Genomic DNA, 26,538 nt, shown 5'->3' with positions numbered 1-26,538 from the left:
ATCATAAAGCCTACCCTCAAAAATATAAACCATGATTTTATGACTTCCTTTGCTAACCGCATTATCATTTATTTCCACCTCAATTTTTCTTTATGGGGTGGTGTGATAGATTTTTTCCCTGAAAACTCTTCATTGTGGGCTTGGACATGTCACATCTAATATTTTTGTCCTTTAATTGGTGAATTTGATTAATGATTGTGGGCTGTAACCCAGGCTTTAAACTCCACAGTGCTGCCCACTGCCTTCGCATCGAGTTTTCAAGGAACTTTCTGTTTCCATGCCTCTCTCATACGGAATCGGCATTTACCAGGGCCCTGAGCTCCCAAGCCTGGGGTGCCTGTGGGTGGGTGGATGCAAGGCTGAGTGAGCCCTCACTCTGGCCATGACTTTCATAGAATTAGGTTAGAAAAGATCTCTGAAGTCCAACTTATGACTGTCAACTAAAGCACGGCACCAAGTGCTACATCCAGTCTTTCCTTAAACACCTTCAGGGATGGTGACTCCGTCATCCAGTCCGTTCCAGTGTCTGATCACCCTTTCTGTGATGGAACTCATGCTAAGGTCCAACCTCGCCCCCCGGTGCGGCCTGAGGCTGTGTCCTCTTCTGTCACCAATTGCCTGGGACAAGAGACCGACCCCATCTGGCCACACCGTCCTTTGAGGGACTCTCACAGAGCGATAATAACACCCCTGAGTCTCCTTTTCTCCAGGTTGAACACTCCCCGCTCCCTCAGCTGCTCCTCACAGGACTTGCGCTCCCAGACCCTCCATCAGCTCCAATTTTAGGCGGGGGTCGCTGGTGCCTGATGGCGGCAGGGGCGCTCCCCGCTCCTTCAAACCCACACAAGACGCCAGCCCGGTGCCGCGGCTGCTCTGCCCCGGGCGTGACGCCGCTCCCGGGGCGGGCGGGCCCGCCGGCCCTTTCCGGGCGCGTCGCTGTCGCTGCCCGGGGCCGCTGCCGCTCCTCCCGCCTCCGCCGGGCCGGCCCCGCCTCCCGCACCGCCCGCCCTGCGTTCCGCCCGCGCTCCGCGGCCTTTCGGCCCGAGCCGGCCCCGCTGCTCCCGCCGGCGCTGCCATGCCGCGTCCCGCCCCTGGCCGGGCCTGAGCGCCGGGACCCCGTGGGGCCGCAGCCCGGCCGGCCGCCGACCCTGCCCCGGCCGCCGCTGGGCGATCCCCCGCCGCCTCCTTCCCCGCCGCCCTCGCCTGCCTCCGCCGCTGCTCCCCTCGACCGCGAGGTCCCGGCGGGAGGCGGCGGCGGGCGCCGGCTGGAGCAGGCGGCGGGGAAGATGGCGGGGAACGGCGGCGGCTTGGCCGGCGCCGGCAGCGGGGAGATCATCCAGCTCAACGTGGGCGGCACCAGGTGAGCGGGCGGGCCCGGGGCCGCCGCGTTCCGGCGGGCGGCGAGCGAGGGGCAGCGCCCAGTGGCCCTGCCGGGCCCGCCCGGCCGTGGCGGGGGCTCGGCCGCCGCGCCTGGACTGCCCCCGGGACGGCCGGGATGAGCCTTGGCCCGGCACTCCGCAGGGCCCGGGGGCGGACACGGGGCGTGTGGGCAGCCTGCTCCACGTACACCATAGATACTCTGGGAATTCTGCTTGTTCAGCAATAGAAGCTTTGCTTTGCCATCACATCCATAGGCTTCTAATGGACAGTCCGTCTAACAGCCTCAGAGAGCACGACATTAAAATAGCTGGTGTGATACCGCTGGCATCAACGAGAATAAAGAGCTGTATTGTTTTCAAATGTGCCCTGGAAGTGTGGAAGCTGGCAGATGTAGACGTTTTGGCAGGCTGGGGTAGAGAATTGTGGGACAGCTGCGATCAGAATCTACGTGATAAACAGTGCAAACATTCCTGTCAAAATGCTCGGAGTGAAATCACTCACAATTGAAATCACAATTACTGTAGCTAGTGGAAACTGAAGTAATGGGTTTCCCGAGTAATGTGCACAACGTGGAGCCACCTATAAATAGTAGGAGCTACTACTGCTATTTTAAGGATTTTCTTGCATTACTCAGAGCATGGACTCGATCTGATAACTAAATTGAGTGCTGCAGCCTTTCTTAAACTAGAGCGCCCTAGAAATAGATGCAGGATTCCTTTGTTTTAATAAGACATTAAGAACTTAGCTCATCCCAGAGAAATTGCTTGTAGCTTGCACAGGCAAAACTCGCCTGTAATGATGTTTTCGACTTTGATGTAGGCTTGGACCAGATTTCATGTTATGCTGCATAAAGTTTTTTGGTGAACTCTCTATCTGAAATTACAGGCCAGTTCATCTTTTAGGATTTTATTACCTGTGTAATCTCAAAGCTGCTTCATTTTCTTAATTTTAAATAATCTTCCTTATTAAATGCCTCTGCAGAGAACAGAAAATTGTGAAAAGTGCATGAATCAGGGAAGAAATGCACACCCTCAGAGGGCTTGCCGACACGGAGGAGTAGGAAGAATAAGGCAAACTAACAAGTGCATGTAATTCATTTCTACCTGAAGGTCTAGATTCTAGTCAGCATTTGGATATAAGCAATAGTGAATGTGTGCATGGATATTTCCCCTTTAATAGAGAGACTCTGTACTAAAGCGCTTCTGTGTGAGAAGTTTTGGTCTTTGGAAGCTCAGCTTTCCTTGTTGTCCTCATGTCCTTTGAAAACTACACCTGGACCATGTTTTCCAGTTTGCAAAGGCAGGTGACTCTTAGCTTATAGTGGAGTGTGGTCTGCACAGCAAATAGGTGAGAGTAAGGGACTCTGCACATTTCCTCCTCTTCGTTAGTTCTCATTACTCTCACTAGAAACCTGAAACTTAGTTTTGGTTGTAGAATTGTATCAGAAGAGGAAACGAGCACTCCCTCCTGTTTCTGACACCACTTTGGAGCATGTCATACAGAGACCCCAGCTTTTCCATGCTCAGACACGAGGTCCCCACTGCTCCCTGGGACAGTCAGGGCTTCTCTGTGTGTGATGGCTCTGTCACTTCCTGGTCACCGCTTCTGTCAATTCCTTCACTGTGAACAAAAGTTTCTTGCAAGTTAGTTCACAGAAGTTACTGTATCGAATTGGGTGAATTGTTTTGATTCTGTATCTCCCTCTGCTTACGGTGTAACTCCACAAGGACAATAGACTATGAAAATGGTTGCTTTGTAACTTTTACTTGGCACATCTGTTTCCAGTTGCTTATAATTCCTTTAAAATAACTTCAAGCTGGCATGTGCTCAAGGGTCTTTTGAGGATAGTGCACTGGGCGTGCCTAGTTTTCCTTATATGATGCCTGTCTGCTGCATGGAGCTGCAGATACACCTATGCATGTAAATGTTGCTGGCTAAGCTTCTTTCTGCATCCTGGAAAGGAGGACTCTGGTTGTTTACATGGATTAATGTCTATGCATTAAAAGTTCTAAAGTATATGTTAGTATGAGCTATTGCTTACTAAACTGGCACCATAGTGCTAAATTATAGACAGGAAATCCTGGGGCTGTCTGAACATACTGCTGATAAAATGGAAAGAAGATGATGCTGCATCAATCCCCATTGTTACAAGCAGTGTCTGGATTAATTCTGGATAAAATCCATGTAATTCATCGTTTTCACATGCTATAATATAGTTAAATGAATCATCCCTTACTCTTAAAGTAGACAGAGGTAGTGACCTGTATTACTGATTAAAAAAGCTGAGCAAAACTACCTAGAAGTATATTAGAGAAGTGCTTTTAAATATTTTTTTTTCAGAAAAGGCTTTGTGTATGCTTGTGCTTAAAACACTGACACTGTAGAACAGATTTGCCATTGTTATGTTTACAGTGAGCAGATGCACAATCTATGTTTTATACAGCTCCACAAAGCCTTTGTGTTTCTGCCTCTTAGGGGGCATAAAGTAATGGGGTTTGTTTACATTTTTCCCCCTTCAAAACTGGAAAATACTAGCAGTGAAAATTAAATAAATTATGACTAAGTATTTTTATTCCAAAAATATTTTGTAATCCTGCACTAGATGGCAAGTTGTAATGGAATTTTACTTTTGCATATCCTTTTTGTTTTCCATTAATGAAGAGGTCACCAGAGGTTTCTTAGTCATGGCACTAGTAAGAGGATATGTACAGCCAGAGAGTGATGCAGAGCATGAGCTCATTGTCCAAGCTGCCAGTTCAGTTGTCATCCTTCATGATAAATCAAAACCAGAAGTAGTATGAAATAATCCATAGTTATTTATTATGCTGGCATTGTAAGTGATATTATAATTTGTATTATTTCACAATATGATTCAGAGTAAATAATAATTTTTTTCTTTTAACTGTAATTATAATTGCCCCTCCCTCCTCCCCAAGGGGGGCCCAACTAGCAAGATGGCAAATAATTCATGTTCCTATAAAATATTAACTTGAAACTCACTGTAGTCTTTTGCAGTGTATAATGTAGCACCCTTTCAGTCCTAAGTAAGAGGAGCAGAGTAGCATGCACGCAGTTATTGACAAATATAGCACACTGATGATAAGTGTGTATTTTACTGTTTGGGTTTTGTGTGTGTGGAGCAGTGTTTGGGTTTTGTGGACCTGTTTTTTTGCAAGCATTAATGTTGAAGTGTGAGAACCAGGAAATACAAGATGTTTGGGACAGTGTGTTACAAACATATAAAGAATGAAACTTTTCTGGTCTCCAGACAGTCCTACTTCATGCTTAAGGACAATCTGTGCAATGAGGCTGCAACTTCTGACTTGTTGCAGATATTTTAAACATCTCAAACTTCCCAAACCTGTTTGATATTAGCTTTATTGGACAAATCAAGGAATTTTAGATAAAACAGGCTTCTTTCCAATTTTACAGTTGATTCTGAACTTGTAACTTTGTTTTCGTAGGTTCAGCACATCAAGACAAACACTGATGTGGATTCCAGACTCATTTTTTTCCAGGTATTTGTAATATGGCATCACATTTAACAAACACAAATTAACAGTCATTAAAAAATATTTATGTTCTCAGTTCTTAATTTATGTTGTAAATATTATTAGTGTCCTTTATGCTTTCCCCTCATCTCAAGAAATGGGACAGATTAATTTGAAGTAAGCTGTTACCCAAGAATTATTGCATCTTCTTGCTTGAATGTAGCCATGGCAGCTTATATGTGCTGTGGAGCTACCACTTTTGAGATGGAGTGTTGGGCAAATAACCTCCAGTTCTGCAGCAAAGGGATGTGCCACTGACTGTGACTTTGTTACCACTTGTGATCTTACTGGCCATATGCATTAGCAGTTCCTTTAACATTTTTGGTTTTGTTTGGTTTGGGTTTTTTGTTTTTTTGGGTTATTGCTCTACTCTGAGTTAACTCAAAGTTTTGAGGGTTTTAACTTGTGATACAGAAGCTGTTGAATTAGTGAGCATCCTCCTTTTATGTCACTGCCATTACTAGTTCTGCAGGTTTGTATTTTGTTCTGCAGCTGCTGTCCCTCTAGCATCCCAGTTAATCCTAAACCCACAAAGGAAAACCTAAATGCTGGCAATTTTGCTTCCTTGCATTTTTTATATTCTAGATGTCTTTCCCAGTAAAAGCCTGGCAGCTGTGGCATGCAGCATTTCCTGTTCCTATTTTACAGAAATGTTCAGATAAATGAACAGCCAGGGAAATGTCACCCTCTTTGAGGCATGCAAGGAAAGGCACAAGGAGGAAGTGTCGTGCTGTTCCCCAGTCTCTCAACACGAAACATGCTGTCTAAGGAGGTTGTCCTGAAAGTTATCCAATATTGGAAAATCTCAGATAATTGTCATCCAGAATCAAATGAAGGCTGTTTGTGTTGGTGTCCATCTTACCTGTAAAATGAGATTTTGACATTGTGTTTTATATGGGTCTGGAGAAAAAGTACTTTGATCTGATGGGAGAAAAACTTTGAAGTACACTTGTATAAATATGAATTCATTCCACTTTAGTCCAGTAAATCCTTGCAGACTGGGTTGTTTACTCATAATTTTTGTTTCAGCAGCTTTTACTAATTTAACTAGATTTTAACAAACAATACAGCCCTCTTAATGCCTGGGAAAACTTTTTCATCCTTTCTGGCTAAGGCCTGTGTCTATTTTCTTTGGGAATCTGAACATCCTTATGATGGAATCTTTCTGAATCTTTCCTCAGGTGTGCATGCACCTCTCCTTTGTTCGGGAGAGATATTTCACTCCTCCAGCATTCTGACTGTTTTGTTTTCTCTGATAAACTGTGTTACCAAAATGTAACCAAGGAGAGCTAACCCAGAGTGTTACTACCCTGTGTTTGTGTAAATACATTTCTGGGGGACATCTAATGAAGATTTCCTGTTTTTCAGTTTGCTGAGCGGAAGAATTTCAACACTAAAGGATGAAACTGGTGCTGTGAGTAATGAATGTGCTGTAACTCATTAATTCCATGTTATGCTTTTGGTTAGGTTCTCTCCTAAAGCCTTTTCACTGTGGGTGCTAATGGAATTACACTGACTGAGTCAGGCTAAACTTTCATGAAAATGAGGGACGTCTCTGGCTTCCTTGGTTCTCATCTTTGTTTCAAGCTAAGTGAAACAGAGCATTGTACATATTTCTATGCTAATTCTGCATTGTACAGGTGATGCAGAAACAGCAACTCTGCTTTTCTTAAACAGAGCAAATACTAATTGCTGTATTGCAGGGAGGGGTAATTTTCATTAGATAGGCATTGCATGTGTAGTTGAGTAATCCAACATGGAAATGTAGCACTATATTTGGCAAAAACATGAAGCAAAATGGCCATTTCAGTCTGTGGATATGATATTCTTAAATGGAAAACTATAGTTACAGTAATGTTGTTGAACAATAGTAAGGTACACAAGTTCTTTGCTTAAAGTGTAGAGGTAGTTTTGATGGTAAATGAATTTTAAAAAGTCAAAACCTCTCTTGAGATCTTATTACAGTTACTGCATATTGAACACATGCTAGAAAGTGAAAGCATCCTTTGTGGCAAGTAGAACCTAAAGAACAGATTTATTAAATACCCTCTATTTGCAAATGTTTGCATATATATCCTTTAGGAATGTTAAATTAGTGGGTTATTTTTAGTAGAATAATGAGAACAAAGAAGAGGCACGAAAACTTTTAGTTTTGTTTGTGTTCTCTCTTCTTCATCTTCAACTCCTCTTTCCCACATTCAGCATAAAATAGCACTTTAGTTGAAGGTTGCTGCACAGTAGTACTCAAGTACAGAAATTTTTCTTTGCAGATATTTATTGATCGAGATCCAGCAGCATTTGCACCCATTTTAAATTTTCTTCGCACAAAGGAGTTAGACTTACGGTAAGAAGTTCATTTCAATCAGAAGCATTAGAAAACTTGTTAAAGTGATAAATATTTCATCTTACTGATCTAGTTGGGTGCCTGGTATGTAGCTCAGCTCCCTCAGATGTTGGGCCATGCTGAGAGTATATGTATGTCATGGTGGAGGCAGAAATGGTGACATTCTGTTTTGTTAGTCGATTCTTGTAATGCAGACCACTTCTTGCAATGTATTTCTTTATTGTTTCTGTATCTTTATTTTAATGAAAATTGAGTCAAATTAAGATCACTTTAAAATCTCGAACATCAACATGCTGAAGGCCTTTTGTGGTAGTTCTATCAACTGTTAGGTAGCTTGATATTTACATTTGTAATATCTAGTTATATGCAAACATTTATATTCAAAGTATTGACTCACTTTGTTCTTGTTGGTTTTTGGTTTTGTTTTTCTGTTTCTGTAGGGGAGTGAGTATTAATGTTCTCAGGCATGAAGCTGAATTCTATGGAATCACTCCTCTAGGTAACTTTTTTTTCTTAATGTGAGCTCATCTTATATTTATTATTGTAGTAATGGTCTACTGGAAAATCCTGAAGATTTTCAAAGTAGAAGTTTTTAAAAACAGAAGACTATTTGAGATAATGTAATGCTTTCAAGGAAGTGAAAGCTGTGGTCATATCTGGGTTTCCTCCTTAGTGAGAAGATTGCTACTATGTGAAGAACTGGAACGCTCATCTTGTGGCAGTGTCCTTTTTCATGGCTACCTACCTCCTCCAGGTATTCTTGTATTCGTGGGCTGATGTTGCTTGCTGTCACTTGCTGCTTTGGTTTGTGAGAGTGCTTACCCTGGCTGTCAGACTGTTCTGAGAAAGCCTTCCTATGGAAAGCTAAGGACAAATGGTTGGACTGAACATCATTGTGATTTAAACCTAGGACTTTCTTCTCTGTGCTGTAACAAACAGTGTGTTTAGAGCACTGGAAGGGGGTGTAGCATGCAGGCTATTTGGTTGTAGACTAGAGCAGAGGCTTTTCAGGAGCCTTTCAGTTAAATATCATCAGCATGATGTGCTTCTTTCTGAACATAGAGTTACCTTGGGTGTCCTACTGCCTAGGTGACAAATCACCACAAATGAGCTTTCCCTACCAACATGAGTGCCTGTTAGACTTTTTTAATTCTCTGTAGAGATGAACACAGTTCGTGTATTAACCTGAAGTCTAAAGGATATCTTGCCAATTATTCACAAGTTTTCTGAATATAATTCCCTAAATGGTGAATGTCAACATAGAAGGCAAAAGCATTTTCTGTTTCAGTGTTACAGCATTGCCTGTTTCTTGTAGCAGATAAATTAAATTTTCATTGAAATGCGTAAGTGTTAATCCTATATTTTTAAAGTGAACTAATATCTGTTTTATTGCTAAAGTTTAAGGAGTGACACAAAACTTTTTTTTTTTTTTTAATAGGCATTCCCAGCCGTAAGATAAATAATACTACTGGGCCACTGACTGACATCAGAACAGGTCAGAATGAGAGTGAGATGCATGGAGGTGGTGTCCAGCCTACACTTGCTGGTACAGGGGAAGGTACAGTCAGACTAGGTGAGGAGTGTCAGTTGTAAAACCAAAGCAAATTGCAAAGATGCTTGTCTCTGGGAAATAGGAACTGTGTGGCTGTATCTGGTTTAAATCTGCTATTCTGTGTTTGCCTGGTTACAGTTGCTGAATACTTAGTTAAACACTACTGCCTATACAGCATTGAAGGCTCACTGCTGCACAGTCCAGGTGTGAGGCTTGAGAGAAAGGCAAATCAAAGTTCTTCATGAACTTTGACAAATGCCTTATACTTTACTAAAACTCTAATAAAACTCAGACAGACCACTGTTCTTTGGTCTTTGTTCAGAGCCTAATTCTCCACTTCTGTCTTGCTCTTGGTGGCTCACTTGCCCTGCAAGAGTCAAGTCTTTAGAGTAAAGGTAGTCTTCACAGAAAAATTGAGATAGACCTGAATTCTGTCATTTTCCAGCTTTTGTCTTTGCAAAATGATGCTGTTATAAGTGTCATATTTCTGTTGTAATCCTGCAAATTGTAGCAGTCTTAGAACTGTTAAAGCCAAATCTATGTAATATAAAAGAAGGATATGAATTGCTGATTCTTAGTGAGCTGCTAGAGGTTTAGAAACAGGCAGTCTGGGGTTAAAGGTGGTAAAAGATGTGTTTTTAAAGCACCTCTAGCATACCAAAGCTGTGAGGACCAATACTGCAGACTAGAATCTTGCTGAAAATGTTTGTTGAGAAACTCAATTATCAAAGTTTCTGTTGCACATCCTAGCAGAGAGCTCTATCCTGTTAGAGATGTCTCTGCTTATCTAATACTTGTCACTTGCCTGACTTCAGCTTTGTTGTTTCTAGGATTTCCTGTGGACCCACGGAAAGTCCTAATAGTAGCTGGCCACCACAACTGGATAGTAGCTGCCTATGCCCATTTTGCTGTTTGCTACAGGTAGGAATAGATTTACTTGTCAGTTTACAGGAAGCAAAAAAATATTATTGCCTAAGAGCAAAACAGAATGTTTACTCTGAAATAGCAGAAGATAAATGCATTCAGTCTCATCCTACGAATATGAGTTGCTACTTTTTTTTTTTTTTTTGTGAAAATAAACTGCTTGATAGGAACTCAGAATTTGCTTTGATGTCAGTTCTTGATACTGTTGAAATGTTGCAAACTGACTCCAATATAACTGCTTCAAATGCCTGGTTTAAAGCAGGCTTTTGAATGGAAAATCAACTTAAGTTTTCCTGCTGTGGGTTTGAAAACAGTCTGTGAAGTTACACTGTCAAAGAAGCTGAAACAGTTAATGAAGTTTTGCTACATAATTTTGCTATCTTGTCTTCAGGGTTTGTTTTTTCTGAGCAGAGCTGTTAAACTCTTGCTACTTCACTTGGATGGCTGAAAAATTGTTTTCAATGTCTTGGAAACAAACTGGCTATTTTTTAAGATCAGGTGAAGAAAAGCAATACCTCCACATTGCAGAAGCTGTCTTTAGTTCACATCTCATAGTCTTGATTGAATTGGTGGCTGTCTTTTGGATGGAAAGTAACATTTTAATAAGAGCTGTTACCCAGACCAATCTAACATGACTGTCACACTGTGGCTCAGAAACAGAGGGGAGAAAAATGTGATGTGAACAGCTTCTTTCTGCTTACTGCCAAGCTAAAGCCATACTTTGCTGCCTTTTTTACTCTCTAGAATACTGACTCAGTTGCTTAAACTTTGTAACTTCAATCACATCTACCTTGCATTCACCGCTGCAATTTTTTTTTTGCTTTAATTTGTCTTAAATGTGGATTCCCTTGCTCTGCTTAGTGTTTTTGTTTTCAATTATGCTTCATATGGTCTGACAGAGAAAGAGGCAATAATTTGCAACTGGTTTTGTTCTAATTGTCACCTTCTTAGGATTTTATCTCTGACTGTATTCCTTGGTTGCTAGCTCGCTTTAAGTGAAAGATTCTGCCTCTTTCCTGCTTGGTAAACTACTTAACAAGACTTGTTGCCATTGAAATTTGCCATTAATGATGCTTTTGATGAACCATGTCAGACTTGAAAGGCTGGTGAGAGAGGGCGCAGGTTAACACGCCAGTTTAAAGTGCTGCTTTTCTTCACAGAGACTCAAGGCAGCAGTCTTGTATTCTTTTTTTCTTCCAAAACTTGAAGAAGCTCTAGGAATACAATGATGGAATTTTCTCCCCTCCGTTCTTCTAGAGCAAAGCACAGTACATCTTAAAGATAATAATTTTTAAAATTTTGACGTATGACAAAAGGTTTTAAAATTTGATCATAAAGTTTGCAAAAATGTCTTGGTTGCATTCAAAATCTTGCTGCTGCAATCTTCACTACAACTTTGCATGTTGCATGGGTGGAGCACAGTGGTCTGAGGTGCTTCAGCTCCAGGCAGGATTCAACACTGAAGTGAAATAATGGCAACAATACTAAAAAGTACACATATCTTTCTGCTTTTAATTTTAACATTTCTATAACTTGACTGCAGAGATCTAGTCTGCTTTAGCTCCATTGCAAACTATCTAAATTATTGCCTAAATTTAAGTGAGATAACTTGTGCTGACACCATGTAAGCCTTAAAAATGCATAGGGAAATTATTCTGTAAAAATAAAGCTTACAGTCAATTCAGTATTATCTGCTTACAGTATACCGTAAACAGAAAATGTGACTGGAGAGCAGAGCTTTATGCTAAAGCATGATTGGCTTTCTTGCATGATGTATAAGATTAATAGAGTTTTCTTCTAAAGTCTTATGCTGAACCTCATTGTCTAGTGTTTGTTAGCCCAAGCTTTTGGCTTGTATCTTTTCTATCAGATGTGCTTATCTTAAGAAGAAACCTAGCACAGGATTCCAGTAGCTGCAAAGCAGTGAAATAATATGCAATATCAGACTTCAAAATGGGGAAAAATGCAGCTCTTGTAGACTGTAGTTCTTAATTAGAATTTGAAGTTTGTGGCTTAGACAGCAAGACTGAATCATCCACTGTTTCAGGATTAGACTGGGCTGTCTGTTCCTGAGTCTCTGACATCTGCTCCCTGTTCTCCCCTTTGCCCTTCCAGAATCAAAGAGTCATCTGGCTGGCAGCAGGTGTTCACCAGTCCTTATCTGGACTGGACCATTGAGCGTGTGGCACTCAATGCCAAGGTGGTTGGAGGACCTCATGGAGACAAGGACAAGATGGTTGCAGTTGCCTCAGAGAGCAGCATTATCTTGTGGAGCATTCAAGATGGTGGAAGTGGCAGTGAAATTGGTAATTATCATTACCTGTTTTTTCCTTTTGTGTGTTTAACTAAGGGGAAATCTGAGACCTTGTTCTGAGGTATGTGTGATTTCTGGTGTTCAGTATTCACTTGCACAGATTATGAAAACAAGCTGAAGTACAGCAACCTGTTGGAGTGTTTTAAATTCCTTCAGTTCTGCACCAGGAAAACTGTCTCAAAATCAAAAATATGGATAATAAAAGAGCGCTGTGTTTACTGAAGAGATAGTAGCCAATACTTACTATTCAGTTTGAGGTTTTTGTGTAAAAATTCAAATTATGAGTAAAGTTTTCCCTAGACTTGCATTTGAATCTAGGCTGTAACACAAAGGAACTAAGCTTTAGAGGTGAAAACCTACAGATACAAAGTGATTGTGCTCTTTCATTTCCTTTGTGTTATTAAAGCCACATTTTCAGACAGAGATGATGAGAACACTTCAGTTCTCTGTCAAAGGTGGTTCATAAATGGAGTTTGGAAGATGAAAATTTCTTGTTTTATAACTTGGGTGTCAGGATAGGAAAAATGCCCACACTGTTCCTTTAAGCATACAGGAATTACTGGTTATACACCTTGGCACTGAAGGACACACAATTGTAAGCTTTAGAAACAGCAAGAAGACATTTCCAGAAGTAAATATTCCCTGGTACTGATCTGATGGCTTGTCTGAGTCATTGCTGTTCAAATATAGGGCAAATTTGGGAGGCACTGAAGGGAACGGTATTTAGAACTTCCTCTGGCCTAATCCCTGGTGTTTGAATAACCACTGCTATGCCAGTAATGTCTGTTTCCTCTGGCAGTGGATACTGCTAACAAAGTATGACAGCAGTCTGGTTATGTGAACACTTTTCTCCAAAACTTAATGCTGAACTAATTTGTTATTAGATATATTTCCATAGCTGAAGCCTTGAGAATTATAGTAACCGTTAATTAAAGTCAAAATTACCAAATTCAAGTTTTGACCCATGTGCCTTTAAAGAAGAGCTTATTTGGCAGATTCTCAGGCAATTTCTGGCTATGTTAATGGATGTTGGTTGTTTTTTTTTTCTCTGCATGAATGTGTGGAAACCCTAAGTCATATTTGAAGATGGGGAAAGGCAAAAGTCTGGTATGAGCTGTATGCTGCTCTTTTACTTGTGACATATATATTTATACATATATCTATCTATCTTATATATAATCATGGTCAGGAAAATGGAAAAGGAGATTCCATTATATTAAAAAAAATACAAAAGGTCTGTCTAACAGTTGATTGTGAAATTATCTCCATTAAAAAGAGTAATTAATAGATCTGAGAAGCCTTTTCTTCTCGTATGCTTCGATTGACTGAATGTTAAGGACAGGGAAGAGTTGGTGCGACAGCTGTACTCCTGTAACAGGCATTGCTTTAAGCACTGTGCCGTTACATTCCTCCTGCATTTTCTGGTTTCAGTTAGCTGCTTGTGTTACCTTGGGATTTGCAGTAAGATACAAGAAGCAGCAACTTGGATTTTTTAAAATCAAATGCAAGGACATAAAAAGCCCTAAGTAGACTTTCATTTCAAATAAAAACTCTAAAATATGCCAGCATTACAAGGTTCTGATAGCTTAGACTATGACTGAAAATGACAAGAAAACTGGAGCAAGGACTTTTGCTAACCAGGCTGTACTGCATTCAAGTGAAACTGTGAAAGACTAATTGCCACTTGGGGCAAGAGGAGGGGGGAAGCAGACAGAAAGTGCCTACTGGATGAAATTCCCAGTCAGACTGACATTGACCAAAATGTACTGCTGTTCTTTTGGATAATAGGTCATGTTGACTGGTTTAAAAAAAATGCTTGGGTTTAATAGTTATAACTTGAACGTAGCTGTTTTGTTTCCTTGTAGAGACAAATGCTTGCAGTGCTGCTTTGTGTTAGAGATACAGTGCATTGCTGTCATCTTGTGAAAGAAACTACTTGTTCCAAACAGTTGCTGGAACCTGGTGACACCATCCCCAGCAAATTGTGTGGGCTGGCATCTTTGTGATAGAGCTCTCCCAGAGCGCTTTCTTCCCTTTCAATATTACTTACATAAGACACTGCTGCTGGCTTGCTGCTCTAAGCAGTATTTTACTGAGAGGGACCCTTAGGACAAGAGCCTGTCATTACATATAGTGTTGTCTCCCCTGTGGACAAGTCTCAAGATTGTTGAGCCTAAGCAGGACTGACACTTCAAATTCCTCCAGACCATCCAAGCTGTCTTCCTTGATTTCCTTGAATCTCATCCTTCTCTGGAGTAATCAATTCTAGTTGTTTCTGTGGATTTTTTATTACTGCCTTTTTCATGTGCCCTGTACTGCTGAATCCTATCTACATTGAATGATTGTACTTTGCCCTGAAAAACATTTTAGCACCATAATTAAAGCAACTTCCTGAGATTCCTTCTTGGATTTTACAGAAGACTGATTCTTGTGTGGGAATGACAGTCTGTTCATTTGAGTTTGTCCTAAACAGTGCTGAGGAATTTTCAACTATTGCATACTCTTGTTTTGACAACACCTATCTGCTGCAGTTAAGTAAGAAGTATATAGTGAGTAGTAATATTAGTGAGAAGTAATATAAATATATAGAGTGAGCAAGATGGAATAGGAAACTTGCGAGTGAAGCTTGACATTTTGGTGTTGCAATGTATCCCCAGTATTTTTGTGTTTACCAGGCAGAAAAACGTAGCCTAGAATTATTTACAAACCAAGTTAATTACAGGGCCAGTTTGCTGGACTTCATAGCTGGCAAACTTAGAAATTACCTCAGACCTTTTGAGTATGCTGTAACTTTCAAATACATAGACAATAAGTAGCACAAAATGTTGTATGCTATCCGAGTTTGCAGTTCAGTTAAAGTTATTCATGTTGGATCTATGATGACACTTGGAAGCTCTAAAGAAAGAATTGATTTTGTGAAAGGCCTCAGATGTTAAGGTCAGCTACAACCGCAACCATGGATGCCTGTCAAGCCCTGCACTGTTTTGATTTTTATTAAGTGAAATGTTCTTGATGCCACATTTCCTTTACTTGGAAGGCCAGCATTTGCTGGTAAATTTTGTCTTCCAAATTTGAATAGTATGTGATGATTGGTGAAACTGCTTCCCTATATAACTTCACATTTTAATAGCCTATTAACCTGTACCTCTGCTTCTGGACTGCAACCAAATAAAAGATCTGGGGATGGAAAGAAAGAAGTAGGCTTTTGCAGGCTGCTTATTTTTCTGAGTTCAAGTATTTCTACCAAAAGAGAAATCAGAAGGTATTCAAATAGGGTCACAATTGAGTTGTTCAGTCTTTTCCCAAGAATAAGACTGAAGCCTTGTAGTCATATTTAGCTCCTGAAATCCATTTTCAAAATATTTTTGCTTGACTGGACTTAAAAAAAATGGCATCAAGAATTTGTAATATTTAACAGGTAATTGCAAACTAGTATGGCACATATTTGCAAACCCATGGAATTACAGCTTCTTAAGTGATGCTTCATAGTCACAGCTAAAAACAACAAAAATTCCTGCTTACTGTAATACATCTTTTTTATTTATTTTAAAGCCATTTGAGAACTTGATGGCTGTAGAAAAATGTTTGTATATTTCATAAGGGCTCTTCTAGCTTCTCTTGCCTCCTTTCTCCTTTGCAAATAATGATGGTATTAACTGAGATGACATCACACTGCCATTCATTGGAACCCAGTTTGCTGCATGCATGATACCTCACCTACCACACTGCAAACCCAGTTTTGGCTGTTCTTTACTTGCTACTGGAATAAATGTGATGTGATAATTATGGAGAGATTCAATTGTTACCACATTTTTCTCTTCATTTTAGATGAACTTCACAGCCTCTTCATTTTTTGCAGGAGTGTTCAGTCTTGGAGTGCCTGTGGATGCTCTCTTCTTCATTGGCAACCAGTTGGTGGCTACAAGCCATACAGGGAAAGTCGGAGTATGGAACGCTGTGACTCAGCATTGGCAGGTCTGTTCAATGTTCCACATCAGTTTTACAAGCTGGAATGTCTTTCTAGTAAAAAGAGAATAAAATAATCTAAAAGCATGTGGGAAATGCTCATCATAGGGTTTTCAGTCCTAACTTGTGTTATGGAGTTTATCACCTGGGTATTGTGCCTGTGAGCAGAATGTTGACTTGTTTGGTGCTACTAAGAAGCATGCTTTTTAGTCTTTCAAATGAAAGGATGTGGTGTGATTTGGGGCAGTAAATGTCAAGTACCAATATATTTAAACTTCTTTATGGATTACTCACTTTAAAAAAAATTCACTAGCATGATAGGAAATAAAACTGTGGTGAATGTGTGGCAGCAATTTCTGGACCATCTGAAAGAAAACAAGAAGCCAGTCTGGTATCTGGGGATCTCCAAAGCTGCTTTACAGTAGGATTCTCTTCTTCAACAGAAATGCACATGATTGTAGTTTAACAATGCCTGTCTTGTGTGTGGATGCTTCTGGCTGCATTGATTTGATTCCTGTAATCAGAATGCACATCAAATAGAGGGATCCATGGAATCAGTATGAGTCTGACTCCAGTCAACAAAAACAGTCGAGCATTCAAATAACAAAGCTTGTAATACAACTGGATGTACACCTTTGTGGCAGAAAACCTAAAAATCTCAAAAATGCCTTGCAAATCTCAAGAGGCAGAACTGACCTGAGGTTGCTGCACTGTTTGCTGACTAAGTTCTGGTTTGACTCTTAAATGACAGTACTGGTAACAAATAACACAGATAATTAGGTGTGGGATAGCACTGCTTGGGAGTGGGATAGCATGTCTGCAGAGACAGACATGTTAGTATGGCCTTGAATTAAACAAAACATTATTTAAAGTTCTACTGATGCCTTGCAAAATCTTCTGTTAGGGAACAACTTAATATGATGTGGCAAGCTGGTGTTAAACAGTATTTTCTAAAGGAGTAAGTCATAAGAAATAAAACCTGATGTCCCATTCATCATCTTTGTTTCTGGGGGAACCACAGAAATCTTTCTCCCCCAGTATGACTGACTATTTCTTTGGTCAAAGCATTTCTTACTGAAGAATAGGAAGTCTTTGAGAAGCTTATATGCCAGTGTATCTATAAAACATTTTAACTGGTTTTCTTTCAAGTGGGTGAGAACAGCTCCTTTTAACAAACAAACAAAACCCAGCCACAAAAAAACCAAACCAGCAATACCATTTCAAGGTACTTTCTGTATCTTGGGCTCTTTTGTTAGTAAAAAAACCCAAAACAACCCACAACTATCTTCCTGTAGATCTTAATATCCCTTTAGAATATTATATACATTCTTTTCTTGAAGCACCCCATAAAGACATTAAGTGGCAGGGTTGATCTTGAAGTTCCTAATGAGAATATCTGATATTTAACTCCTTTCCATGAGTTGCCCACAGCTCTGGACTTAGGAAAAAATCATACTTGCTTCAGTGAGGGAGGTTTTTATAGAACAGCTTGCTGATGCCCCATTTCAGAGCAGCAGCTTTGTCTTCTTTCAGGTTGATATCTAAGTTCTACTTTCATTTGTGTGAATCTTTTCTTCCTTATGTGGTGATCTCTGATGTATTACACCCCGAAGATGTAATTCTGATCTCTGCATCTTACTGGTTCTTGCATCTTCTTCTCTTCTTGGAGATTTGAGCAGACTGATGAGGTGGTTTCCCTAGTACTTAGTCCTCTGGCAGTGTTTCAGTTGCATGCTAAAAGGATGAGAAGGAGGGTGTGGGTGCTAGATACATAAATTCTTAGCAAAGGAGAACTTAAAGGAAGCAGAATATTAAGTGCTATAGAGTAAGAGGTAACATAAAGCAGTAGAGTGTGACAGAAAATCCTACTAGGCAAAGTGAGGATTCTCACTGGCCATGCTTTACCAGTGACTGTTGTACAGGGTTGGTGTGTTTCCTAATGAAAGTTCACATCTTGGCAGATGGCAGCTGCTGAATCACCTTTGGTGTTCCTATCTGCTGCAGAAGGAAAGAAGATAATATTTGCAATATGTTTTAAGGGCTTACAGACCGTCCCTAAGTTAGGAAGGGGTTCTGGTTTAGAGTCTAAGCTCCTTAGGATGTGGGGAAGTTTCTTTGGTTGCTTTGTTTTGCCTTTATCCAACTGATTCATTGTAAGTGTTTTGCAAATGATTTTTCAAGTCTTTCTACCAATTGGAAGGATGCTGCTGGTCAGAGAGAAATGCGAACTTAGGCTGAAATGTCCATGAATTGGTATTCAAGGTCTATTAAGTGAACTGACTGAGTACAGGAAAATACCATGACACTGTATGTTTGAGTGCTCTGGATAAAATGGCTTTTGGCTTTTTCCTCCTCAGGGCTGAAGCAAAAAAGAACTGTTTGAAATAGGACACCTTACCTAGGATAAGCTAAACTTTTTCTTTGCTTAAAATCTCTGTCCCACTTGGAGGAATAAACACTCCTTTTAGTCCTAGAGGGCAAAGAAAAGGCACATGTAATCCCTCACCTAGAGTTGTAGACCAGTGAGTAAAATATGACAGGGCTGTCTTCCAGTTTGCTTGGTGTGATTGTGTGTTGGAGGTGAGAAACTGTAATGGAACAAGATTTTTTACCCCTCATGTATCTGCTAGAGGCAGAGATTTCCATAGTTTGGCAGAGGGATACAAAACTTGGGATAAAGGAAGGCATAGAGAGGTAGCATCTAATTCCTTGGTCCAGAAATCTCTTAAGGACTTGTCAGAAATGGAAGAAGGGAGAGGACAGAAAGGGTGAAATACACTCACTGGCATATGGGGAAAAAAAATCTACTTTTGAGGACATGGTTTAGGTGCTACTCTCGAAGCTTTGTTTCCTCACACAGAGAAGGATCTTGCAGAATAGTTGCACTGGTTTATTTGTCTGCATGTGTCTGCTGAGTTCCAGGAGTCTTCAGATCCAATTTGGTAGAGGAATATGCAGTACTTCAGGAATGCCATTGTATGCGCAAGTGTGTGCGCAATGACTTCAGTCCAGTACCAAACTCAAGTGATGTTCAACAAAATATACCAAAAATGTCTGAAAACAGAGGAGTAGCAACCTAAATTCTTGATTGGATTATTTTTGCTTTTCTATTTGCACTAGGTTCAGGATGTTGTTCCTATCACAAGCTATGATACTGCTGGGTCTTTCCTGCTGCTGGGCTGTAACAATGGTTCTATCTATTACATAGGTAAGAAATGGGAGCAGGGTGGAATGAAAAGGAGGTGCTACTGCTTTTTTGTTACACTCTTTAGTTGACTTAAGGTGCATCAGAACAACTCTGTCTAATGTGAGTAAATGTCTCCTCCCCACAGACATGCAGAAGTTCCCACTTCGAATGAAAGACAACGATCTTCTTGTGACAGAATTGTACCATGATCCCTCCAATGATGCTATAACAGCTCTCAGTGTCTACCTCACACCTAAAACAAGTCAGTATTCTACTGCCGTCTCTTCACTAAGAGTCTGTTAGAAATGTGTTTTTCTGTTTTCTAAATAGACTTTTCCTATTGCTGCTTAGCAGGGTTAAAGCACACGAGGTAGCCCCTTGGCATAAACAATTTTTCTTCATTTAATCATCTTCAAATGAATGATGAACATTAGGCATAGCTGTTTTCCCTTACACCTGTAATCTGTATAAATAGGTACATGTACTTACATGTATTCATATATGAATGCTTGTGCCTAATGTATCTTGGTTGGTTTTAAGTCTTTTGCACCAGAGAGGCACTTGAATTAGATTATTAGATTGTATTTCCTGAAGTAGTTTGTGCTGAAGGGGTAAGGGGGAGAGACAACCTTGCTGTTGTGTCTGACTTTATAACCAATATGCTAAGAAACATTTCCATATGCAGCTTGATGATGCTTTTGTAATTATGGCGCAGTTATCTTTTAAATTAAAAAGAGAAATGATAGCAACAACAAAAATCTAAAGCAAAGTAAAACTCAAAAAAGCCCAGACTGGGAGAAAGTGGTTACTCAATAATATTGATACCACAGTGACTTTAAACAGGAGTTCTTTCTGTTCTGCTTTGCTTTCCCATTTGCCTCCAACTAAGGCAGAAGAATAAATGTTATGTGGCACATATAGACCATATCACTGTGACGAGTGCCAAAATATCTGATCATATGACTTTATCCATTTCTTCTTTCACTTTCAGGAATGGGGAGAGAATGGGAAAGAAAGCTTTTGTTAAGGCAATGTTGAAGCATGTTGTATAGAATTGAACAAACCTGGGGTCATTTTAGTGTCTGTTTATGGGAAAATAATGAGTAAACAGTGTTTAAAAAATGTAGCTTTCTTCCTGTGGAAGCTTGGAAGTATTGTTTTCTACTGTCTCCTTTCCTGGCTCCCAACAAGCCAAGCTTTTATTCCTGGGGGAACAACTGTGTTCTTGCTTGTTTTAGGTGTAAGTGGCAATTGGATTGAGATTGCATATGGCACCAGCTCTGGAGCAGTGAGGGTGATTGTACAGCACCCTGAGACAGTTGGGTCTGGCCCTCAGCTCTTTCAGACCTTCACGGTTCATCGAAGCCCTGTCACGAAGATCATGCTCTCAGAGAAACACCTCGTGTCAGGTAATGTGTGCACAGATGTGTACTGGTGGTTCTCCACTCCTCCTGAGCAATGCAGTATTTGTATGCTATGCTCTATAACTTGCATCATTCCCACATGTAATAGAAATGAGCTGGACAGATTTGGGGGCAGGGGATGGACTGGATTTTCTTGGATCCTCTTTCTTAATGTAAGCATTTTTCAAAGTCTTTAGCAGTTGAAAGGCTCAAGTGTTACTTGACATGATACCAGAACAACTCACTCTTCTACTTGTGTCTTATTCCAAGGTTGCCATTTGTGGAAATAAAAGGGTTTGTAAACAAATGTATCTCTCTCAGGTTTTATTGTTGTACGCAGGTCCTTCAGGACTAGTCTTCTTTTAACAGCCTTTCCGGAGCTTTCTGGGCTGCAGCAAAATGTGCACCGTCTCCTCCTGGGCCCTAGAAGAAGCCTTCTTGTGACTTCAAAGGGCTGTGTCTGTTTCTTTTTTCCAGTCTCCCACTGTTTGTTGTGCTTTTCTGCTTGTCCCAGTCTTATGCTTAAGAACACGTCTTATTTGCAGAGAAGATGCAGTCACTCCTTCCTCTGTAAAAATCTATTTCACCCAGAATCCAGCAGCCAGGGCATGGCAGAGAACTGGTTTACATCTTGCTGCTATCCTGTTATTTTAAAAAATGGAACAGGAACATGGCATCCAATTGTACTGCAAATAAACAACCCAGAGGTCATCTGTTCCCCTGCAAGTTGCTGCTAAACCCTCAGTACTAGGAAAGGGCACATCTATATGTACAAAACTGAGTTAACTGATGAATTAAATTGAATAGGGCTGTTGTGTGAGGAGGGTTCTGCTGTCAAGGCTGCTCTCATGACATCTTGTCCTAGCATCTGCACACAGGGGATTGAAGGGGGCTGTAGGCCATTGGTACTAGACCAGACTTTAGTTTGGTATTGCGCCTGTCTCAGTTTCTTGAATTTTCAAGTTCTCAGTTTCTGAGTGAAGAAACAAAACTAATAGAAAATAGGATGTCAGCAAGAATTTGTAGACTGTTAGAAAATTGTCTGGAGATGCTTTGTGACCTCACATTGACTAAATTTTTGATTGCTTAGTCTTGAAAAACTATCATATAGATGATCATTAGAGAAGTTTATCTAAATATTTTGTCATGCCTTGTAAATGCACATCTTTTCCTTTCTAGTTTGTGCTGATAACAACCATGTCCGGACATGGACTGTGACTCGGTTCCGGGGCATGATTTCGACTCAACCAGGCTCAACACCTCTTGCATCATTCAAAATCCTATCCCTGGAAGAAGCAGAGAGTCATGGCAGTTACTGTTCTGGAAATGACATTGGTAGGATGTCTCTGGGTTGTGCTGTGCCTGTACCTTCACTAGTCTTGTAATGGTTTAACAGACCTTCAACCCTATAACATAACATGCAAGTCGATGGGTGTAAGCTCTTACACACTGCTCTCCCCTTGAAACAAGGGCAAGGATCTGTAGGATTCACTTGGAATTATAATTTAGGCTGTAGAGAGTGAGTACACTTTAAGGACTTTTTCTGAATGACACAAAAAGGGACCAAAAAAATTTTGTAACATAGATACTATACCTCTTCCTTGAGCAAACTGATGCAGCATTTCAATTCTGATTTAGCTAGAGAATGAGAGAAAGCACAGGAAACTGTATTAAATATTAAGCAGATGACCATAGCAAACATTTGGTCTACTGCAAATTCTAGTTCACTGTTCAGCTGGGGTTAAACAAAGCATGGAAAAAATTCTTAAATGACTTTGAAGTTGTGACAAAGTTCACTGAAGCCTTGCAGTTGCCGAGGCAAAGGGTGCTAACACATTGCTGTAGCAAGGTACAGAAGGAATGTGTGTTGCTAAATATGGGTAGACAGGTAGTTTAGATTCCATGGTGGTCTGAGCCTTGCAAATGAACCTCTGATGAATAGGATGCCCTGTGAACACAGGCTGGGGTCAGTACTATTGCAAGAAATCTGGTTAAGCCTTTAGACATCTAGGAGCTGGAAAATAACAAAGTACTTAATGTTATTAGAGACCTAATGTAGGGTTTGTGCTGACATAGTAATTCCTCCAGAAACACACAGCAAACTTCAGAATGTGTGTCCCTTAGAAGAACAAAAACTGATTTGGATCTGTAGACATTGGATGGCCTTTGCTAGCTACTGGTCATCTTTGGCTCCCTGTTCCCGATACTTTAAAATTGCAGTGGTCATAATCATACGAGTCTGGGTCTTCAGAACTGTTTGGGGAAAAAGGTGAGGGAATTGAAACAAACAAACAAGTGATCTTTCCTTTTTTTCCTCTAGGACCCTTTGGTGAACGTGACGATCAACAGGTGTTTATCCAAAAAGTTGTTCCCATTACGAATAAGCTGTTTGTAAGGCTGTCTTCAACTGGGAAAAGGTACATCCATGTTTTAAGTGGGAAAGAGGCAGGACCAGGCCTGTTCAGGGGGTGCTTTCTTTCCTCCATGAGTGCATGCAGTTGCACATAACAGTCTTCTAATGTGCATGACAGCTCTGGCTGAACTCTTGTTTGTGTGCCAGTAACAGAACTGTTACTTAACGCTTATTATAACCTCAAAACCAAAAGGCATTTTGAGGAGTGTGGTATCAGAGACTCACTTCATGATGGAGCTCACAAAACAAACATTTATTTGTCTCTACATAATATGTGGCTCTCAACTATGGTACTATGCTAACATTTAATTTCAAAACTAATGCTGAAGTTCCTGGTGGCAGGGATTATGCTGATCACAAAAGGATTTCTCTCTTTCTTCGTACTTAGCTTTGAAGATATTAGAACCTTTAAAATGGATGCTTTTGAACCTGCTTTCTAGGTCATCTATACAATTATTTTCTTAAACTTGACTTCATAATATTCTACTAACATTGCTACCAACACAGTAAAAAATGTTGACAAATCCACAGCTGCTTTTCTTCCTGTTAGGCTAGGAAGATGACAAGAGATCAGAAAAGACAGTGCATCTCAGTTCTATGCTTCATGTTTGCATCTCTTACCTAATAATGTTGAATCTGGATGAGAAAATTAATGTCTCAATACTATGACTTATTTTGGCACTGCTTGGGTAAAAAGTTTACTACAAAGGGCCAGTAAAACAAACTACCCAGAGTATGAGCAGCTTAGTTTTGGGAGTTGTTTTCTTCTTGTCACTCCTTATAAACTTCCAAAATAAAGGGGAAGAAAGCAATGGAGATCTGCCATGACAAGTGAAATTGCAGTTATGATATGACAAAAGTTATCTTTATAGTTAACATTAAATGTGTCATCTTTGGAAATTTTTTGCATATCTTTTACATGGATAAATGTGCTGTTTCTGCAGGTTAGTTTTCTGGAGTGTCTAGTATATGAAGGGGCTGGTTTCTGTCACTGTTGTGAGAGCCTTAGCTTTCTAATCATTGCAAGTAGAAAATGGACGTAGAACATGTGGGAGCTGCCTAATAAACAAGCACTAAGAGTGCAGAGGGACTGGGAGTAGGAAGGGATTGTCTGTAGCTGAGCATTGTACCAGTCATGCAGGGGAAAGAATTTAATCTGGAGAAAAGGTCTCTTTCTGATGGCAAGTTTAGTGCCTTTTCAGACAATTGAACCAGTACTGACTTCAGTGGCCAAACTCTGCCAGGTTCAGGTAATTTGGGATTTCTCTTCCTGTAGGATCTGTGAGATCCAGGCAGTTGACTGCACGACCATCTCATCATTTACTGTGCGAGAATGTGAAGGATCCAGCAGGATGGGCTCCCGGCCACGGCGCTACCTCTTCACTGGACATTCCAATGGCAGCATCCAGATGTGGGACCTAACCACAGCTATGGACATGGTTAACAAGAGTGAAGACAAAGGTAAGTTGTGTTATGCCAGGACTGTGTTGTGGTTCTTTTTTATGTCCTCAGATGTGCCTGACTGCAGTAAATGGACTTGGCCTCTAGGAGCTCTCTCTCTTGCAGATGTTGGTGGCCCCACAGAGGAAGAGCTGCTCAAGCTGCTTGACCAGTGTGACTTGAGTACATCTCGCTGTGCCACACCCAACATCAGTCCTGCCACCTCAGTTGTTCAGCCAAACCGGCTTCGGGAATCTAATTCCAGGTAAGTCACCAAGGCTGGCACCGGCTGCAGACACTGAAGGTTTTACTTTTCACGTAGGCATACGGGTTTGGTGAATTGAAGGCTGTAGCTCAGCCCCTGAATTCATGCCCTAAGTGGCTTGAACTAACCACACATACTCCTTGGTTTATACTGGTTTGTATGTGTGCAGACTGAAGTATCCTCTGAGAATCTGAAGCGATCTGGAAGCCTTTGTGTGGTGGCAGTGATGAGTGTATTGCTATTGTGGGAATTGCAGTGGTAGGTGGGAGCAGTGGTGTGCAGAAGAACTAGCTGCTATTTTCAGCCTAACATCTGCTCTTCATGTATTTTCTGAAGCCTCCAGTTGCAGCACCATGAAACAATCCATGAAACTGCCACCTATGGTTCTGTGCGGCCATACAGAGAAAGCCCCCTCTTGGCAAGAGCAAGGAGGACAGAGAGCTTTCACAGTTACCGGGACTTCCAGGCTTTTAACTTATCCTCCAAAAGCCCAACAGAAAAGGCAGCTGCTGCAAATGGGAATTCAAGCCAGACAGAGGTCAGGAAGACAACAGCTGAAGGCAGTGCAGCTGAGAGGAAGGCAGTCCAGTCTACAGCACTTGAAGTGCGAAGCACAGGCATGACAGACGCAGGTGGGTGTTGCAGTACAGAGGTTCACCGCCTGCCAGAGAATTCTCTGGATCTCAAAAGAAGAGGACCAGAAGAAGAGAATGAAACCAAAGCAGAAAGCAAAAAGAAAATGGGATTTGAAGGAGCTGGTTTCCTGGGAAGAAAGAAAGTGCCTCTCCTGGCCTCGGCACCAGCCCTTGCTGAAGGTGGGCCTGAATTACCTGGTGCAGCTTCTCCATCACCTACAAAGACAGCTGCTTCACCACGACACCGGAAGAATGACTCATCTTGCCAAGACTATGGCTTGTGAAAGTGGGTCTGGTGGCAAAAGCAAGGTGCAAGTGCCCTCTGGCTGGTAGCAGGCATGATGCTACATGTGGGTTGTTTCTTGAGTGGGATTTGGTTCTGATATGAGAATAAAACTTGTAAGGTTATGAGAAAGTCTTTAGCTGCTGCCAAAGCTTTGAAGGGTTGTCCACATCAATGTGTGGCTTTATGTAATGCTCCACAATGTAGTACGGTACTTGGTCCAAAATACTGTTGTGCATTCTTGCGTAAATGTGGTCAGGCATGTGATATGTTGTGATTATTTTTGTTTTGGGGAAAGGAAAACTTGGTTGCTGAGCAGAGGATGCCCTTTAGATGCAGCTGCATGTTGCTGTACAGCGCTTCTGCTGTCTTGGGTGGATTTTGCTTAATTCACAGAGCTGCCTCTGTAGTCTTGTTTTATGAATGGGATCCTTGGTCTATATGCTGCTGTCTGATATCTGAAATGTTTTGTGCAGGTTAAGGAGGAAGCTATCAAAAATAGTATATGATTTTGCCTCTTAGTCCAAATAAATTGCCAGAGGAGTGTTGCTTGTACTTCCTGAAAATGTTTGGTATCAGACAATGGATTTTCCTGATTGTGACTAAGAGAATGCATAAAAATATGCTTGGCAGAATACACAGAACTGGCAGTCTCTTGAGGGCTTCCTTGTCACTTTCTCTGGAAAAAGGACAGAGATGAATATGGGAGTAGGTTTACTGTCATGGTGTAATAATTCTCAATTACAAGTGCCTTGACATGGTATTTCATACCTGTGTCACACTGGCTGCTTGCTGTTTGCACCCAGTTTACTGTGGATGGTCAACAAGTTTTACTGCCTGTGGATTAGTAATACATAAGCAGAAAGGAAGGATATGACAGC

General features: G+C 40.9%; 1 protein-coding gene across 2 annotated transcripts; it reads left to right on the top strand.

Moving 5' to 3' along the window:
• Positions 1 to 1,260: 1,260 nt before the first annotated feature.
• Positions 1,261 to 26,312, top strand: KCTD3 (potassium channel tetramerization domain containing 3). 2 transcript variants are annotated; one of them, XM_033055682.1, is made up of 18 exons: positions 1,261 to 1,360; positions 4,845 to 4,898; positions 6,300 to 6,345; positions 7,202 to 7,275; positions 7,716 to 7,774; positions 7,949 to 8,029; positions 8,714 to 8,770; positions 9,658 to 9,748; positions 11,867 to 12,057; positions 15,925 to 16,040; positions 19,152 to 19,239; positions 19,364 to 19,480; positions 20,457 to 20,627; positions 21,801 to 21,956; positions 22,942 to 23,038; positions 24,311 to 24,495; positions 24,601 to 24,739; positions 25,076 to 26,312. In XM_033055682.1, exons 1-18 carry the CDS (start codon positions 1,287 to 1,289, stop codon positions 25,656 to 25,658), a joined length of 2,379 nt encoding a protein of 792 aa, XP_032911573.1. In that variant the 5' UTR covers positions 1,261 to 1,286; the 3' UTR covers positions 25,659 to 26,312. The 2 variants fall into 2 exon arrangements, with proteins under 2 accessions (XP_032911573.1, XP_032911572.1); XM_033055681.1 differs by having other exon boundaries at positions 8,714 to 8,848.
• The last annotated feature ends 226 nt before the right edge of the window (positions 26,313 to 26,538 follow it).

Source organism: Catharus ustulatus, chromosome 3 (assembly GCF_009819885.2).
Source record: "Catharus ustulatus isolate bCatUst1 chromosome 3, bCatUst1.pri.v2, whole genome shotgun sequence".
In the NCBI taxonomy this organism is placed as follows: domain Eukaryota; kingdom Metazoa; phylum Chordata; class Aves; order Passeriformes; family Turdidae; genus Catharus; species Catharus ustulatus.
The sequence above is the reverse complement of the archived record's forward strand: the minus strand, read 5'-3'. Positions and strand labels throughout refer to the sequence as shown.

Coding starts and splice junctions, on each gene's coding strand:
- KCTD3 (XM_033055681.1), top strand. CDS start 1,287: ATGGCGGGGAACGGCGGCGGCTTGGCCGGCGCCGGCAGCGGGGAGATC. Junction 9,749..11,866: donor CATTTTGCTGTTTGCTACAG/GTAGGAATAGAT, acceptor TTGCCCTTCCAG/AATCAAAGAGTCATCTGGCT. Junction 16,041..19,151: donor CTGTGACTCAGCATTGGCAG/GTCTGTTCAATG, acceptor TATTTGCACTAG/GTTCAGGATGTTGTTCCTAT.